This window comes from Eptesicus fuscus, chromosome 2 (assembly GCF_027574615.1).
Source record: "Eptesicus fuscus isolate TK198812 chromosome 2, DD_ASM_mEF_20220401, whole genome shotgun sequence".
NCBI classification, from domain to species: Eukaryota; Metazoa; Chordata; class Mammalia; order Chiroptera; family Vespertilionidae; genus Eptesicus; species Eptesicus fuscus.
The window spans coordinates 65,089,521-65,105,207 of NC_072474.1; the positions used below are offsets into that span (position 1 = coordinate 65,089,521).

General features: G+C 40.3%; 1 protein-coding gene across 4 annotated transcripts in view; it reads left to right on the forward strand.

The window, feature by feature from the left end:
• RASGEF1B (RasGEF domain family member 1B) overlaps positions 1–15,371 on the forward strand; it is a 36,980-nt gene extending 21,609 nt beyond the window's left edge. For 3 of the 4 annotated variants that reach the window (XM_008143628.3, XM_054727930.1, XM_054727927.1), the window contains exons 7-14: positions 1,143–1,238; positions 1,355–1,457; positions 2,462–2,541; positions 3,564–3,659; positions 8,606–8,701; positions 9,176–9,299; positions 10,535–10,607; positions 14,443–15,371. In XM_008143628.3, the coding sequence (XP_008141850.1) occupies positions 1,143–1,238; positions 1,355–1,457; positions 2,462–2,541; positions 3,564–3,659; positions 8,606–8,701; positions 9,176–9,299; positions 10,535–10,607; positions 14,443–14,467 (693 nt within the window). In that variant the 3' untranslated portion in view covers positions 14,468–15,371. The remainder of the gene's footprint in view (positions 1–1,142; positions 1,239–1,354; positions 1,458–2,461; positions 2,542–3,563; positions 3,660–8,605; positions 8,702–9,175; positions 9,300–10,534; positions 10,608–14,442) is intronic. The other variant, XM_054727937.1, reaches the window with a different exon arrangement.
• The last annotated feature ends 316 nt before the right edge of the window (positions 15,372–15,687 follow it).

The following is a 15,687-nucleotide window of genomic DNA, read 5'->3' on the forward strand; positions in this document are numbered from 1 at the left end:
CTCTTCTTGCTCCTTGTTGGGAAGTTTAATAAGCAAGTGGATGCAGGCATTTGTGGTGATGAAGTTAGGAGATAACCAGAGTAATGGTTTTAGCGGATTAAGTGAGAAAGAAAATACTCTGCCCATGACTCAACAATCGTAGGGGCAGGAAAGACAGGATGCACATCCAGGCTGCTGAGCAAGGGTATTTACTGCTTGGCCTCTTGCTTTAAGGTGAATCCCTCAGGAATGGTTTATGGCCTGAGTGAAGCCCACATGTAAGGAAAACAACACTGGGCATGGACTGTAAACTCAGTGTACACACATAAGGAGTTTTTCCCCGGTGACCTCCAGAAACATTTCACATTTTTAGGCAAAGTCTGGATCACCAGCTAATGACACTCTCCCTTGGGAGACTGGGCAACAGCTGTTTTCCTGCCTTAGAATAGTTTCCTGCAGTACAGGAAGTGAAGATTAGGTTTTGCAATCAATTGAAGGCTAGTGGACTTTTTTGGGTATTTGTTTCTTTCGGGAGGAAGGACAGAGGGGTGTAATTAACCTGTACAAGCTTGGCTTTGAACTCCGAGATGAGCTTATTACCTCCTTTGGTTTTTGAACACTATGTTACTCAACCTCCTAAGGACCGTGATGGTGTAGCCTTCCATTTATCTACCTCGAAAGATACTTAGTTTCTTGCTATATCATGCTCCAAAATTTTGTCCTAGACATAGGTTTTAGAAAAAATTGGCTAGTCTCTGGCACTCTCAGCTTCTCCTGGTTGTGTTGGTAGCAATTGATATTCACACCCCATGCATCAGGCAAAATGGTCTTAGAACGCAGCCAAACCCTTCTTTTGACTTGTGTTTTGGAGGACAGCTCCCACCCAGAGTAACTTGGTTTCTTGGAAGGGAAGGGCACCATAATGAATGCATCCGCGTACATTTCTAACCTTAGGGGTTTCGCTGGACTATATATACTGAGATTCCGATATGTCTATAAAGATAGTCAAGAATGTTAGTGTCTGTCTTTCTCCATCTCTTTATCTCTCTTTTCCCATAAAGCTTTCCTAATCCATAAACTGAGAATAAAGTCCCACATATGACAAAAATTAGTGCCTCTTTTTTTCCCACTCCAATTCATCTGCTCATTTGTCTTTCCTTCAGAGTTGCTACAGTGAACGGAAGAAAACACGGAATTTGGAGGCTTACGTGGAATGGTTTAATCGCCTCAGCTACTTGGTTGCAACGGAAATCTGCATGGTGAGAAAATGAATTTTCTCTGTCTCCTGGCTCTCTGTATTATTTTTCCATAATTATTTTACATCTGTGGGGCCTGCATGTTGGATAACTTGCCTCATTTTGCTTTTCCTATACAGCCTGTGAAGAAGAAGCACCGGGCAAGGATGATTGAGTACTTCATTGACGTCGCTCGGGAGTGTTTTAACATCGGCAACTTTAATTCCTTAATGGCAATAATCTGTGAGTGTTTTCTGGAAGATACATGTCCTTTTCTTAATTCTTTGTAAATCTTTATTTTTGGAAGTATTACATATGTCCCTTTTTCCCCCTCCATTGCCCTCTCCCACCTTCTTTATTTTTATAGGTCCTGTGAAATGTATCCACTGAAAATTTGCACATAATACAGTTTAATGAAAACTATACTCTTTAATACTGAATTGTTTCAGAGTGTTCAGAAAGCTTTAAATATCCAAATTGATACAAGTATGAATAATCTTTAATAAGTACACTAGAATTCATGGAATACATTTAGTCACTTTATCTTCATCGGAATATTTACCTATAAAAGCTTATAAGTGAGATATTTGAGCTGGGGGAAGGAAGGATTACTCTTGCACAAATTTCGTGCATCGGGCCTCTACTGATAGGTCCAAGGTCTAGGTAATAGATGATGACTTAATTTTAAGTATATAAGAATTCATGGAATATGTTCAGTATTTATTTTTCCTCCTATACCATTAGGAAAATGTTAAGACAAGCCACATCATGGGAGAAAATATTTATCATATTTATAGTTGCAAAGAACTTGTATCTAGAATCTATAAAGAACCCTACAAATCAATAGACAAATAACCCAGTGAAAAAAGTGCAAAATATTTGAACAGACACTTCACAAAGAAGACATACTAGTGGATAATAAGTATATGAAAAGGTGCTCCATCCACATCATTCGTCATCAGAGAAATACAAATTAAAATCACAGTGAAGTACCACTTCACATACTGGAATGACTAAAGTTCAAAAGATTGGTTGCATCAAATATTGGTGAGGAAGTGGAACAAGTGGAACTCATGGAACTCTCAGACATTCTTGGTGGGAGTGTGAAATGGTATTACTGTTTGGCAGTAATTTATAACGTTTAACTTATACTTGGTAGTGAACACCTTTTCAGAGTATAAGTTAGAATGGCTTTTCTTACGTCTCTCTTTCTACTTTCTCTCCCCCTCCCCATTTTAAATGCGAAGCCGGCATGAATATGAGCCCAGTGTCTCGACTAAAGAAAACTTGGGCCAAAGTGAAGACTGCGAAGTTTGATGTTCTTGAGGTATGTGTAGCTGGTATTTCGCTCCTAAGTAACATTTTATACCTGGAAAGTGGAATTCCTCTGTGTGATCTTGCCTTTTGATCAGATAGTTCTACACAGAAGAAAACCCACCTTACAGACCCAAGGGGAGGAAAGGAAGTAGAATCGGAGGAGGGGGATAATCAGCTTGTAGACTAGACCTTTCATAGGACCGAAGAAATGGTGACCTGTCAGTCACGTCCCATTGTATGCCAGGATGGAATTTGGATCCAAAACAGTCTGGAGTTCTACTTCAGAGTGTGTCTGCTAACTTAATTTATTCACAGTGTCCCAAAGGAGGAGTTCCCCATCCCCACAGAAATATTCATTCTCCATCCTTCCAACGAATTTAGCTAACCTGTGAAAAAGCCCTTTCCATATAGTTCTCAGGATAGTAAGACTTACTCATATCATTATTGCTTTGGCATATTGGTGCTTTGAATGCACTATTTTTGTAGACATTAATAAAGTATTTTTCCCCCAACTTGAGGATTAACATTGGGTTTGTTACATTTTCTTTATTCATATTGTATAATAAACTTCCTTCTTGAAAGGTAGTATGCCTCAATTATTTGTGAATGGTTTGTTACCTGCAACAAAGCACAAGTTCACGCTGAAGCGTTGGGTCACTGTATGATGGGTAACCATCAACTGACACATTAACCTTCAAAGGAAACTGGGAAATGGTTTCTCATGTTGGTGTTTGACTCTTTGTTATCAGTTTGAAGTCTAATCTCAGCAGTTCACCTGGAAAGAATTTGGTCTATGTTTAACATTATTGAAGCTGACGTAGACCTTGTATAAATAAACCAAACCTCAGGAAAGAAAACCTTTGTGTTCTTATGTGTTTCATGCTTAAGTGTGTGTATAAGAGAGGTAAATGACATTCTCAATGAGTTCTCTAGTTATTTTGGATTTTCTGTGTAGAGTTAGAAAGGATGACCTCATAAACTTTCTGCAGGTGAGAAGTAAGTAGCTCACACTCTTCTCTCTCTTGTCCATAGCATCAGATGGACCCTTCCAGTAATTTCTATAATTATCGAACAGCTCTTCGTGGGGCAGCGCAAAGGTCTTTAACTGCTCACAGTAGCAGAGAGAAGGTATGTGTTTACAGGCATTCTAGTCATGGTAGAGTTGCCATGTATTGCACTGAAACGCAATGTGAACTGTTAGGCTGAGCTGCTTTTACCTGTTCAAATCTAAGAAAGCTGATACACTGTGGAAATTGTATCGCTCGCCGCATAGGGAAGGGGAGTGCTAAAGGAAAGTTGGACTGGGGAAAGGGAAAGAGTAACTTGGTGTAGAATTTTGCAAATGTATATCACCGTGTTATTATTGCGTACTTAAATGATTATTTTATAATGTGTCTTAGTTGCATTTCAAGCAATACATCAAGTCATATGTTAAGATGATTTATAGTGTTAGAGAGTAATTTGATTGAATGGGAAATACATGTTAAAGCTCTGCACAAGGTAGCTCACTTACTGTAACCTTTTAAAAGAATCGGCTTACCTCCCACGGTTAAGTCATTTTTTTTTTCAGAAAGTAGGTTAGTGGCTGTAGCATTAGGCTTGCTATTACTCATTGGGTATGTGGGTGGCAGAAAAAGTACAGAATGATGTTTGAGAAATTCATTATTGTTACTGTATCTACCCTGCCCTTAAACAGTGGGCTGCTATCCTGGGTCCATCAGACTCTTGACTCTGAGGGTCCTTCCTTGGCACATATTTCAGGGTTGTATCTCCTTTCCTGGGAAGGATAAGCTGGTTGGACATTTGGATATCATGTTATCTGAGGAGTAGAGACCTGCTTGTGGGAAAGGGCTGATGAAGGCTGCTTGACGAAAGTTATTTTCTGTATCGATTCTGTCTGTCTTTTACCTTAAACTATATCTTCAACTAATAGAAGAAAATAAAGGTAAAAAATAATCCAGGGCTTTCCCCCAGAAAGCTTCAGCCTCTGTGATCTAAAATAAAAACAAATGCAAAAATAACTCCCTATTTTAAGAAGGCTAAGTTGAGTCTCAACAAAATCTGAAATAGCAGTTCTGATCATGTTGGAGAGGTTTTATAAATGCATTAACTTTTCTTTAAATAAATAAATCAGGTCAGAGGAAGGATGAAGCAGAGTTCACTTTCTCTAAATTAGCCCCATGGAGTTCACCAGCTTTTCAGTTTTACCTGCCCAAATCCCCGTACTCCTGTGACTAGATTGAGACGAGATCTAATCAGAAGCTTTTCAAGCTTTGAGAAATGACCACATGCCTGGGAATATCCCAGCATTTCTGAAGCGTGAGGATGTGTTGGAGGCTGTCCGCAGCTTCTCACTTGCCTTTGAGCTTCTGCGTGTCTGCACGGCCTCACCGAGGGCTTGGTGGGCTCCATCTCAGGGAGGCGGCCACAGAATCAGCTCTCTTAGCAGGGAGCTGTGGCAGTGGCCAGAACAATTTTCATTAAATATTATACTTGTGAGCCTCTAATAGCTTTTTCTAGGGAAAAAACACCTCCACCAAAGTATTTACCTTTTACATAATTTAATAAATGCTTAGTTTTGTTGTTTTTTTTAAAACCAATTCTGTGTGAGCATGTGAATTGTATTCTCTAGTTCATAAAACAAATGAAATCACCACCATTAACAAACACGCTGTTTCTCTTGCACGATTGGTCTCAAAGGCTGTGAATATAAACATTTCTAGATAAAATCCATCTTTTATTCAAGAGACTTGGGATTCTTTTCCTTTTTTGAAGTGAGGGTGAACTCTCTTATGCCACTTTAAAACCTTCCTGGCCACATGATTAGAGTACTAGAATCTTTAGTATTCTTTCAGATCTCGAGTTTATGCGGCCAAAGTGGCATATCTAACACCGCATTATGGAAGAAATCAAATCTGTCTTCCACACAGGGGCCTTCAATGGCCTTCCGGTTTGTTGTTGTTGTGTTTTTCCTATGGGAACATGTGTCTCCATGTCTTTAACCATTCTTGATTTGCTTGCATGTTTATAACTCCTTTTTGCCATTCTCCTTGTGTTCCTGGGAACTTGTTTGTGCTCATCAGCCTTCATTTCTAGGTGTGGAGCTGATTATGCCTTTAAGGTGTAATGGCTGGATCTCCTAATGGAGCACATTTTGAGAGGGAATTGGAAGACATTATTTTTTGAGACGTTCTCCCATGAAAAACATCATTGGCAAAACCTCCTAGAAACCAGACTTTTGCTCACTCCTGTTAGTAACTCATGCATTCACCTTAGCTCAGGGAAACTCAACTTCCTTGGACTCTCCTGATTTTTCCTATGTTGGATTTAGATAGGGACGAGAGAGCTGAAGGGAACTATCCATGAGTGAATGAGAAGTTGAAGAAGCCTTTTTCTTGCAGATGGGCCTAAGGAACAGAGCAGGGAAGTATCTTAAGGAAGATTACTCATATTTCTACTAGAGGCCCAATGCATGAAATTCATGTGAGTGGGGGAGATCCCTTCACCTGGCCTGCACCCTCTCAGTCCGGGAGCCCTCGCTCCTTACCGCCCACCTGCTCGCTGCTCCTTACCGCTAGGCTCACTGCTCCTTAGTGCTGCCACAGAGTCAGGAGAGGCTCCCGCCACCGCCACTGTGCTCGCTAGTCGTGAGCCTGGCTTCTGGCTGAGTAGCGCTCCCCCTGTGGGAGCACACTGACCACTAGGGGGCAGCTCCTGTGTTGAGCATCTGCCCCCTGGTGGTCAGTGCGCATCATAGCGACTGGTCGTTCTGGTTGTTCCACCGAACCAGTCGCTTAGGCTTTTATTATATAGATTTTCTAGAAGAGTGATTCAGTCAGTAGTGGAGCACCATGAATGCAAAAACTACATAAGGCATAGCCTTGGCCACCCAACAAGAGGCACATGACATGAACTTATGAAAAGTTTAACTATCACTATGAGACATAAATTATCAGCACCCCCTGGCTCTCACAGCCCAGTACTACAGAATAGAGCACAGAAATAGAGTTCTTGCTCAACAGCATTACACTATGTAAATATTGCACCTCAGTTATAATAGTGCTTCATTTCCCGACAGCTGCCTTATGATGATGTATTCTTACTATCTTTTAAGTGCATCAGTAATGTACCTGTCCCTTTGTATGGGGCCCATTGGTTTTTTGGGGACTGCTTCAGTGAAGTGAAACCTGTATTATTTAATTTAATCCTCACCACAACTCAAGGAGGCAGTTGCTGCTGTTTTCATTTTAAGGTGAGGACACTAGGCTTTCTTAGTATGTTAGGCAAACGTTTTCCATTAAGGAGCAGATCGTAAATATTTTAGGCTTCGTGAGCTGTAGCTTTTCTGTTGCAGCTACCCAACTCTGACATAGTAGCACACAAGCAGGCACAGACGTGTGGGTGAATGAGCGTGGCTGTTCTCCAGTAAAGCTCTATGGCTACTGTAATTGGAATTTCGTATCATTTTCATGCTCATGAAATATTATTCATTTGATGTTTTTCCAGCCATTTAAAACTGTAAACCATGCGGCACTTAAGCTATCCCCAAACAGGTGGTGGGCTGGGGCCGGGCCACGGGCCACAGTGGGCAGACCCCTGCCTCATGTTGCCAGTAAATTGTGGAGCCAGATTTTAAACTGATGTTTGGCAGAGTCCCAAGTCCATTGCTTGCTAGTCACAAGTGGTCTTTCCAAGAAATGAGGTTCAGCTGTGCTTTTATCATTGGTACTGTGCCTGCTGAATTCTAAAATTAACAGAAACAGTGACATTTGAAAGAAGAGGAGGATCTTTAATAATTCACTTTAAGAGATTTCCACCACCGACAATAGCAAATGATTAAAAGTGTATTCAAAGAGGCTGTCAGGACCGAGATTCACTTTGCAACAGTGAATTTTCAGAGATCAATGAAACAAAAAATAATCAAAGTTGTGTAACGACTTTAGGGGAAAATCTGAATTGCTCTCTAGAAGTGGAAATGGATATTTAATATGTTGGGGTATGAGCCGAAATGTATGTTTCACAGACCTCCCATTTATTTAGTATAGGTGTATCTCATGAGTCACAAGCTTAGGGAAACTTAAAAAACTGGCTCTTGGGTAAACAACGTAGGCCCACAATTGTGTGGAGCACTGTTTGCATCGTAGCAACTTTAGAATCTTTAAAATCATGTTGGCATGTGAGGGAAAGTGGAAGTTACTGTGCCCGAGCTTTGTTCTTCCTTCATTAGGGGCGTAATAGGATTTAGGGCACTCTTAGAGATAATTATTACTTTAAGTTCGTTAATTAAATACCACTCATCAAACTAAAGATGAGAGGCAGGCAAGCCTTACTAAAGAAGGCTCAGTGTTTTTTAAGTAACCATTAATTTTAATGTGCACATTTATATTCCTCCTTCACTTGGGCTCATCTCACAACATATTGTGTAAAGTACTTCTTCGGTGATTTCCCGGGAAAGCAGGTGCGAACTTGTTCTGTCATCCGAAGGCCAGGTTTACTCAGTAGGAAGTTCGTATTAACTAATACCTGAAACCTGGAGCACTCACATCACCTTGAGCCATGTCTTCTGGATTAAAATGAAGTGTTCATCTGAAAAAAATCCATCTAAAATGTAGAATCTAAATGATATAATAGTTAAGATTCTAGCAGGAAGATAGGTCATACCTCTTGAAATCTTGGTACCTGCAATGTTAGGTATTCTGTTAATAATTTGCTAAATGAAAAGCAAGTTATTTTAGATCTTTTTTTTCTTTGATTATAATTAGAATGGTCAGATGTTGTTATATACTATTGCATTGAGAAAAATAGGAAAACGGGGGGAATAACATGAAGCCATCCGCTTTCCAGTGCTACTCGTCTTTACTGTGGTTTGGTTATTAAGAGCATTTGTGTCTTCAGCAAAATTATGTAAGTAAGGAAACTGCTGTCATGGGAGGTAGACAAAACACTGTATCTTAATTCACCCCAGCCTTTTACGTAATCCAGAGTTAATGTTCATTAATTTCTTGGATTGTTTGATGAGAGGTGAAACGTTTATTTGCCCAAAACTAACCAGAATCTCTTTTTGGTTTCTTTAGATTGTGATACCATTCTTCAGTCTTTTAATCAAAGATATTTACTTCCTCAACGAGGGCTGTGCCAACCGCCTTCCAAATGGCCACGTCAACTTTGAAGTAAGTGTACAAATCTGAGCAGAGAGAGGGCGGACTTCTCCAGCATTGCACCTCCGGCCAGGCAGCCGAAGCTGATTCTGAAGTTCTAAACATTGAATAAATGGTTACCTATAGCAGGGGTGGGAAACATTCGGCCCTCAGGCCTTATAAGGCCCGAAAAATCATTTTGTCTGGCCCTACCAAGGCATTAGGGGTGAGTTAATTAAATGTTTGACCATATATGGCAGGCTGATTTTTAAGTTGATCATTTTGTATGGCCCAGGAATGATGTTATACGTATCCAAACGACCCTTGGCAGAAAAAAAGGTTCCCCATCCCTGAACGCCTAGCAGATACCTAGACCTAATTTTTATTAAATTAAGAAAATGATGTGGTCCAGAAGATTAGAAGCCAGAGGAAAACATTAAATGGAATTGGCTCTTCAGAGCTTACGCTTTGTGATGACTGCTTTTAAATTCGTTGATTCTTTTCTAGAAATTTTGGGAACTGGCCAAACAAGTGAGTGAATTCATGACGTGGAAACAAGTGGAGTGCCCGTTTGAGAGGGACCGGAAGATCTTGCAGTATCTGCTCACAGCACCAGTGTTCAGTGAAGACTGTGAGTAGGCCGTCCAGCTGGGCTGCCATCCGTGTCCCCAGACCCTGCTGTTGGGAGATTAGTGTATAAATGCTGGTGCCCGGTTCTTCGTATAGTATGAGGCCTGTCTTCTGACCTATTCAGTTTTCAGAAAAGCACAGAAAACCATAGGATGTATCCCTAACATATTTTCCACACACTCACTTAATATTCACCCATAAAGAGTATGTTTCTGGGCTTAAACATTCTTTCTAATATGAGATCTGCAGAGGTTTGGGCATCAATGGAGAGTTTCCAAAGGACTTTTCTCCCCTTGTTTGGGCTTGCTTCAGTGGAGAAAGATGTTTTGTGATATATCAATATTCAAGTTAATCTGAGTAAAAAAAAAATAATAATAATCCATTGCTACCCCCTTCTGTTTAAAAAGTAGTGGAAAGTCTTTAGGGAATTTGAGGCAGATATAAAGTGATTGATGATATACAGAAAAAATTGGCCAAAAGAGAGCTAAGGTTTATAAAAGACTTGTGGATTTGTTCTATTGATTTTTTAGATCCTAATATTACAGAAATCAATAGCACCTATTTACTGATAATATCCTATGGTAGATGCATAGTGTTCATGATAATGTCTGAAGAACGTTTTGAATGAATATGATCACTCTAGAGGGGACTTGATCATTTTAAACCTCTACATAAGATTGATAACAAGCTTTTAAATCTTTGATTGAAGATGCTTTTTGATTTTAAAATATATATATATATATATATATATATATATATATATATATATGTATATATATATATATATATATATATATATATATATATATATATATATCAGGAGAATGGAAAATTAGCCTTAAAAATCAGGCTTATTACCTGTTTTTTTTAAAAGATGAAGGCTACCAGGAGTAGATGAAGGCCTCCCATCCCCTTTGTAAAGAACATAAATGTGAGTGTATGATAGCACACATGGCTTGTATTTGTAAGCCTATTGTTTGGCCTCATAAATTGTCTCATAGTTAAGTTCCACTTTGGCCCAGAGGCCCTTCAGTTTTTGTTGAGATGGTCAATCCGAGGCAAAGTGATGTTCTGTGTTCTTAATAAAACTATGACCATTCTTAGTCACAACTGGCGGGCTGAGGAATGTGTTTGCTAGAGCGTTTGGCTCAGGTTGAACAGGGGATGGGAGGTGGTGGATAATCTATTAGGAGAAGGCTCCAATGTTAATGCTTTCTTACTTTTGGTTGATTGTAGCTCTGTACTTGGCTTCCTATGAGAGTGAAGGACCTGAAAATCATATAGAGAAAGACAGATGGAAGTCTTTAAGGTGGGTCTCATTGCTTCTTATGGCTGCACACATTTAAAGGAGATGTCGCCTGACCTGAAGAAAGCCGCATGCTTTCTGCAGGAAGTTCCTGTCTGTGTGTTCCAAGTCCTGTGTGTCTTGCCTCCTGTTGACTGATTTTTTTGTGGCTTAAAATCCTCATTGCCATCATTCAGTTTTATTGTCTTTCTTTTTTTTATATTGGCAGATGTGCATGGTGTCTCTGTTTTTCTTTCTATCTCCCATTATTTTATGGAATGAGGAACTGAAATTACCCCTTGGTGTGGTAAAAAGAACAGTGACTCATTGTCTTCGTCTGAAAGATCGGAAAGATAAGAAGTTCAGACTATCTTTCTGAATAGTTCTTACACTATTTTATTAGATCTGAGATAAAAGAGACCTAAATGCCAGTTGGTTCAGTAAATTTGAGTGGGTCACATACCAACTGGATCTTGGTCCCCACTTTGGTTTGAGAGAGAGAGATAAAGTTGGGATTTTAAACATAATCCAGCATCTTTTCAAGTTTACAAATTGTATTAATCTATTAGTATTTTCAAATAAATGTAGTTTCAAACAAAACTAGGATAGGTAAGTTTACATTTTAACCATTTGAGATACTTTAATAGGCAATAGCTCCCTAGCTGGTTTGACTCAGCAGATAGAGCATCAGCCTGTGGACCAAAAGGTTCCGGGTTGAATTCTGGTCAGGGGCACTTACCTTGGTTGCAAACTCCTCCCCAGGCTGGGCCCTGGTCAAGGCTTGTGCAGGAGGCAACCAATCGATGTGTTTCTCTCACATTGATGTTTCTCTCTCTGTCTTTCCCTCTCTTTTCCACTCTCCCTAAAAATCAATGAAAAAATATCCTTGGGTGAGGATTCACAACAACAATAACAATAATAGGCAATAGCATCGCAGGATATCCTATATAATAAAAGCCTAATATGCTAAGTGTCCGGTCATCCATTCAACCAATCAAAGCGTAATATGCTAATGATATGCTAAAGCCATTCAACCGCTCCCTATGACATGCACTGACTACCAGGAGGCAGACAGTCAACCTGTCAACCAGTTGCTCTGATGTGCACTGACCACCAGGGGCAGAAGCTCTGACTGGTAGGTTAGCTTGCTGCTGGGGTCTGGCTGATTAGGACTGAGAGAGACTGGCCAGACACACCCTGGAGCCCTCCTGTAGTTCCTCCCCGGCTGGCCAACCTCCCGCATCCCTCCCCAGCCCTGATCATGCACCAGTGGGGTCCCTCAGCCTGGCCTGCACCCTCTCGCAATCCGGGATCCCTTGGGGGATGTCAGAGAGCCAGTTTCAGCCGAATCCCATGGGCCAGGCCAAGGAACCCCACTGGTGCACGAATTCATGCACCGGGCCTCTAGTAATAATATAATCAAAGTTGCAATATTTGTTTTTCTTTTAAGACACTCTGGGAATGTGTACCTTTTTATACCAGGGTTGACAAGCACATTCTTTTTTCTTCCTACAGTCATTTGGGAGCCTTCATTAAATGATGTTGGACTAGGTTTCATGAAATAGGACAAATCTAAGATGTATTTGGTTTGTGCAATTTTGTTTGTTTCAGTGGACAATTTAGGCCTTCCTTGTACTTCTCAATGAGAAGGCTGAGGTACATTGGCACTGGAACTATGCTTAGAACAAATTGGGGTGAAGGTAGAGGACTGGGGATACTTTTATCCCCAGACACAGACATGAAGATGGTATGGCCATCACCTGGAATCATGGGAATGTACAGCTTGCTGGGCTGATGCCTGGTTCTACTTTTATGAAGTTTTGTGCCTGCTAGTGGCACATTTACTGAAAATCATTTATTACTTTGTGCTGGTATTAAATGATATTACCTACACTCTTAAATATCATTCATGTGAGAAACATGAGCTTCAGAGTACACATCTTACTGGATAAAAGATTTGGGAATTCCTTTTTTAAATTATTCTTTTTAGATAAAATTTGCCTTCCATATTTCTCTTTTTAATCCTCCTTTCTGTTTTTTAAAAACATTAAGTTGGTACAACCCCTGAGTACAACTTAGTTATTGTTACTTTTCTTATAGATTTTTAAAAAATTGTTATGCATCTGAGTTCACTATACATAAATGATACCTGCATTACCTATGAAATCCAGACACACTAAAATAATCCAAACGTATCACATACTTGTCTAGTTGTTATTCTCTTGGATTGTTATTCTTTTATGCCATATTCTTATTGAGTATAGTTCACTGTGATCATTCGCAAAGCCACATATGTTAAGTGGATACTAAGACTAATTAATCTACCTGAAAACTTGTATTCATATTGGCTTTGAAGGCAGTAAGGTTTGTCAGTAAAACGGTTGATAGTGGAAGCTAAAGACTGAATTGTGTAATTTCTTCCCATATTTGTATGTACTCTACACACAGTACAGAACAACAGTTAACATTTGATTGGTTGACATGTGACTCTAAAATTTAGTAGAGAATTTAGAAATGTGAAGTGAACGAGAGGTTGCACTGTACTGGCGTAAATTCATCCACCATTGTACCCAACTCAGAAGTGCTCAGTAATGCTTCTGGAAGAAGTGGCACAAATAGAATGAATGGCATCTGAGGGAATATGCATATAAACCCAGTAGAGATGTATTATTGGTATAAAAGACTAGTTTTCATGTTAAAATGGTTTGTAAGGAACCTTTAAGAACAAACTCTTCTTTGTGTCTCGGTTTAAGGCATGAACTCTGCCTCTTCCCCATCCTGTCCATTTTAAGGCCCCACTGTAACGCCTCCCACTCCCTGGCCCATCTCTCTCCTAAGCCCATGCACTCTAAGGCTGTCTTCCTCTCCTGTCCAGACCCCGTGCTGTTTTGCAGTGCATGTCCTTCTTCTTCCTACTTAGTGAGCCCCGTAAGGGCAGTGCGGGGTCTTCCCTGAGGTTGGACACACCCCTGCAGTGTTGAGGACTGAGATCGGTCCCTGCAGGTGTTGGCTGGGGCATAGCACCCACAGAGAGGATGAAGAAAAGAAAGGAAGTTGTGATCATTTGCAAAGCCATGTATGTTAAGTGGATGCTAAGACTAATTAACTCTACCTGAAAACTTGTATTTACATTGGCTTTGAAGGCAGTAAGATATTTTTAAATAGACACTTTTCCTGCTGGCCCGAGAGCCATTCACTCAGACACTTAAGTTTAGCAGTGACAATGACAAACACACCTCTGAGGGCAAACACCTCTCTTGTCACTTGCCATTTAAAAGCCCTGATGGGCATGGAATGTGAGGATGTTTATGTTTCCTAAATTAACCCATCGGTGATAAGACCAGTACGTATCTAAAAGCTTTTTATCATTAATGACTTTGTTGTTGTTGTTGTTTAATATATTTTTATTGATTTCAGAGAAGAAGGGAGAGGGAAAGAGATAGAAACATCAATGATGAAAGAGAATCATTGATTGGCTGCCGCCTGCATACCCCACACCGGGGATCGAACCGTGACCTCCTGGTTCATAGGTCGACACTCAACCAGTGAGCCACACTGGCTGAGCTTTGTTGTTTTAATATAAAGCCACTCAAGATACAGACTTATCTATAAACAAAGTTTTTGCCATCTCCATTAATATATAGTTATTTTAAGTGACTAGCAGTTCTCCCCAAAAAATAGGACTACAACACTTAATATTTTTTTTCTTCCTTTTTTAAAATCTGTAAAAAAAAAACCACACACACACACACAAACTTAAAACACAGGAAAAATGAAATGAGTGTTAGGCAAGGCGTTTAAATCCCATTTCAAATAACCCTGACACACTTGTTCTTACATTGTCTTCTTTATTACTCAGGTCGAGCCTTTTAGGCAGAGTTTAACATGGGATGCTGGCTGCCGCTGCGTCACGCCGTCACTGAGGGGTTGGCCTTCGTTGTCGGGCACCTGGGACTGCAAACAGTCAGGAAGTCCCCGCCAGCCTTGATTTGTAAGGGACCTTGAAGAACAAACTCTCAAGAGCAGACGGGGAACTCGTTCCCCACAGCTGACAGACTGACTCAGATCTCGTGAGACTGAAATGTTCACTGAAGACACTCGAGAAAGAATCCTCTGAGGATCCCAGCTCTGCACATGACTCATCTCCTGGAATTTCCATGTGACTCACAGCTCTGCACCTGGATGGAGCTTTCTTTTGTGTGTGTTTTTATTATTGGTTGAACATTTGCTGCTAATGGGACTTGTCCAGCTGAGTGCTGGCTCTTAGGAAGCCCATGTTTCTTTGTTAACTTAAATGGAGGAGGGAGAGGAAACATCCCTCCCATTCGATCCCAAACTTCAGCTCGGTGAATGGCCAGGAGAGGAAGACTGGTTGAAAGCTGGCTGTGGACTTCGTTTCCCTTAGTGTGTGCTGTGTTGTGAATTCCTCTCCTCCCTCTTCCGACAAGGTTTTGAGTTGGCTGCTGGTTAGCAAACTCCTTTTTACCCACATAAGTTATTTAATATAATAATGAAGCTCAACACTGTGGTAGGAAAATAGCCACTAGGAAAAAGAAAAAGCAGAGTTTGTCATTGGACTGCTTAACGTTCTAGGAGTTTTTGTTTCCTTTACCCCTCTGAGCTGTTTACTGCTGACCACTGTGTTGGACAGACGTGTTTTTCAGTAGTTTTTTTGTTACTTAGTTTTCCATGACTCATTTTTTTTTTCTCTTGTAAATTTAAATTATCTGACTTTAAGGGTCTTGGAAAAACCCAGGCCTAATTACAATTTAATTTTTTTTTAACAGACCGTTATTTTTCATTGCCTTTCGGAGGCTGTCAGTGACTAAACATGTGAACAAAGAATAAGTTGGAAAGGTTACCACCCCCATGCCACCCCCGCCCCCACGACAGCCGTGCACAAAGCAAATGAAAAACATCTTGCTGTTAACTCAAAGGTCAACCTAACTGTGAAAATTGTTCACCTTGTTAAACATCTCAGTAAGTCTGTAGTTGCTCTGCAAAAAGGCGTTGTACGTATTTACTCTAGGAGAAGCTGTAAGTAGTAAACCATGCTAATGAACAAACCAAAACATCGTGCTCGAAACAGAGATGTATTTGAAAA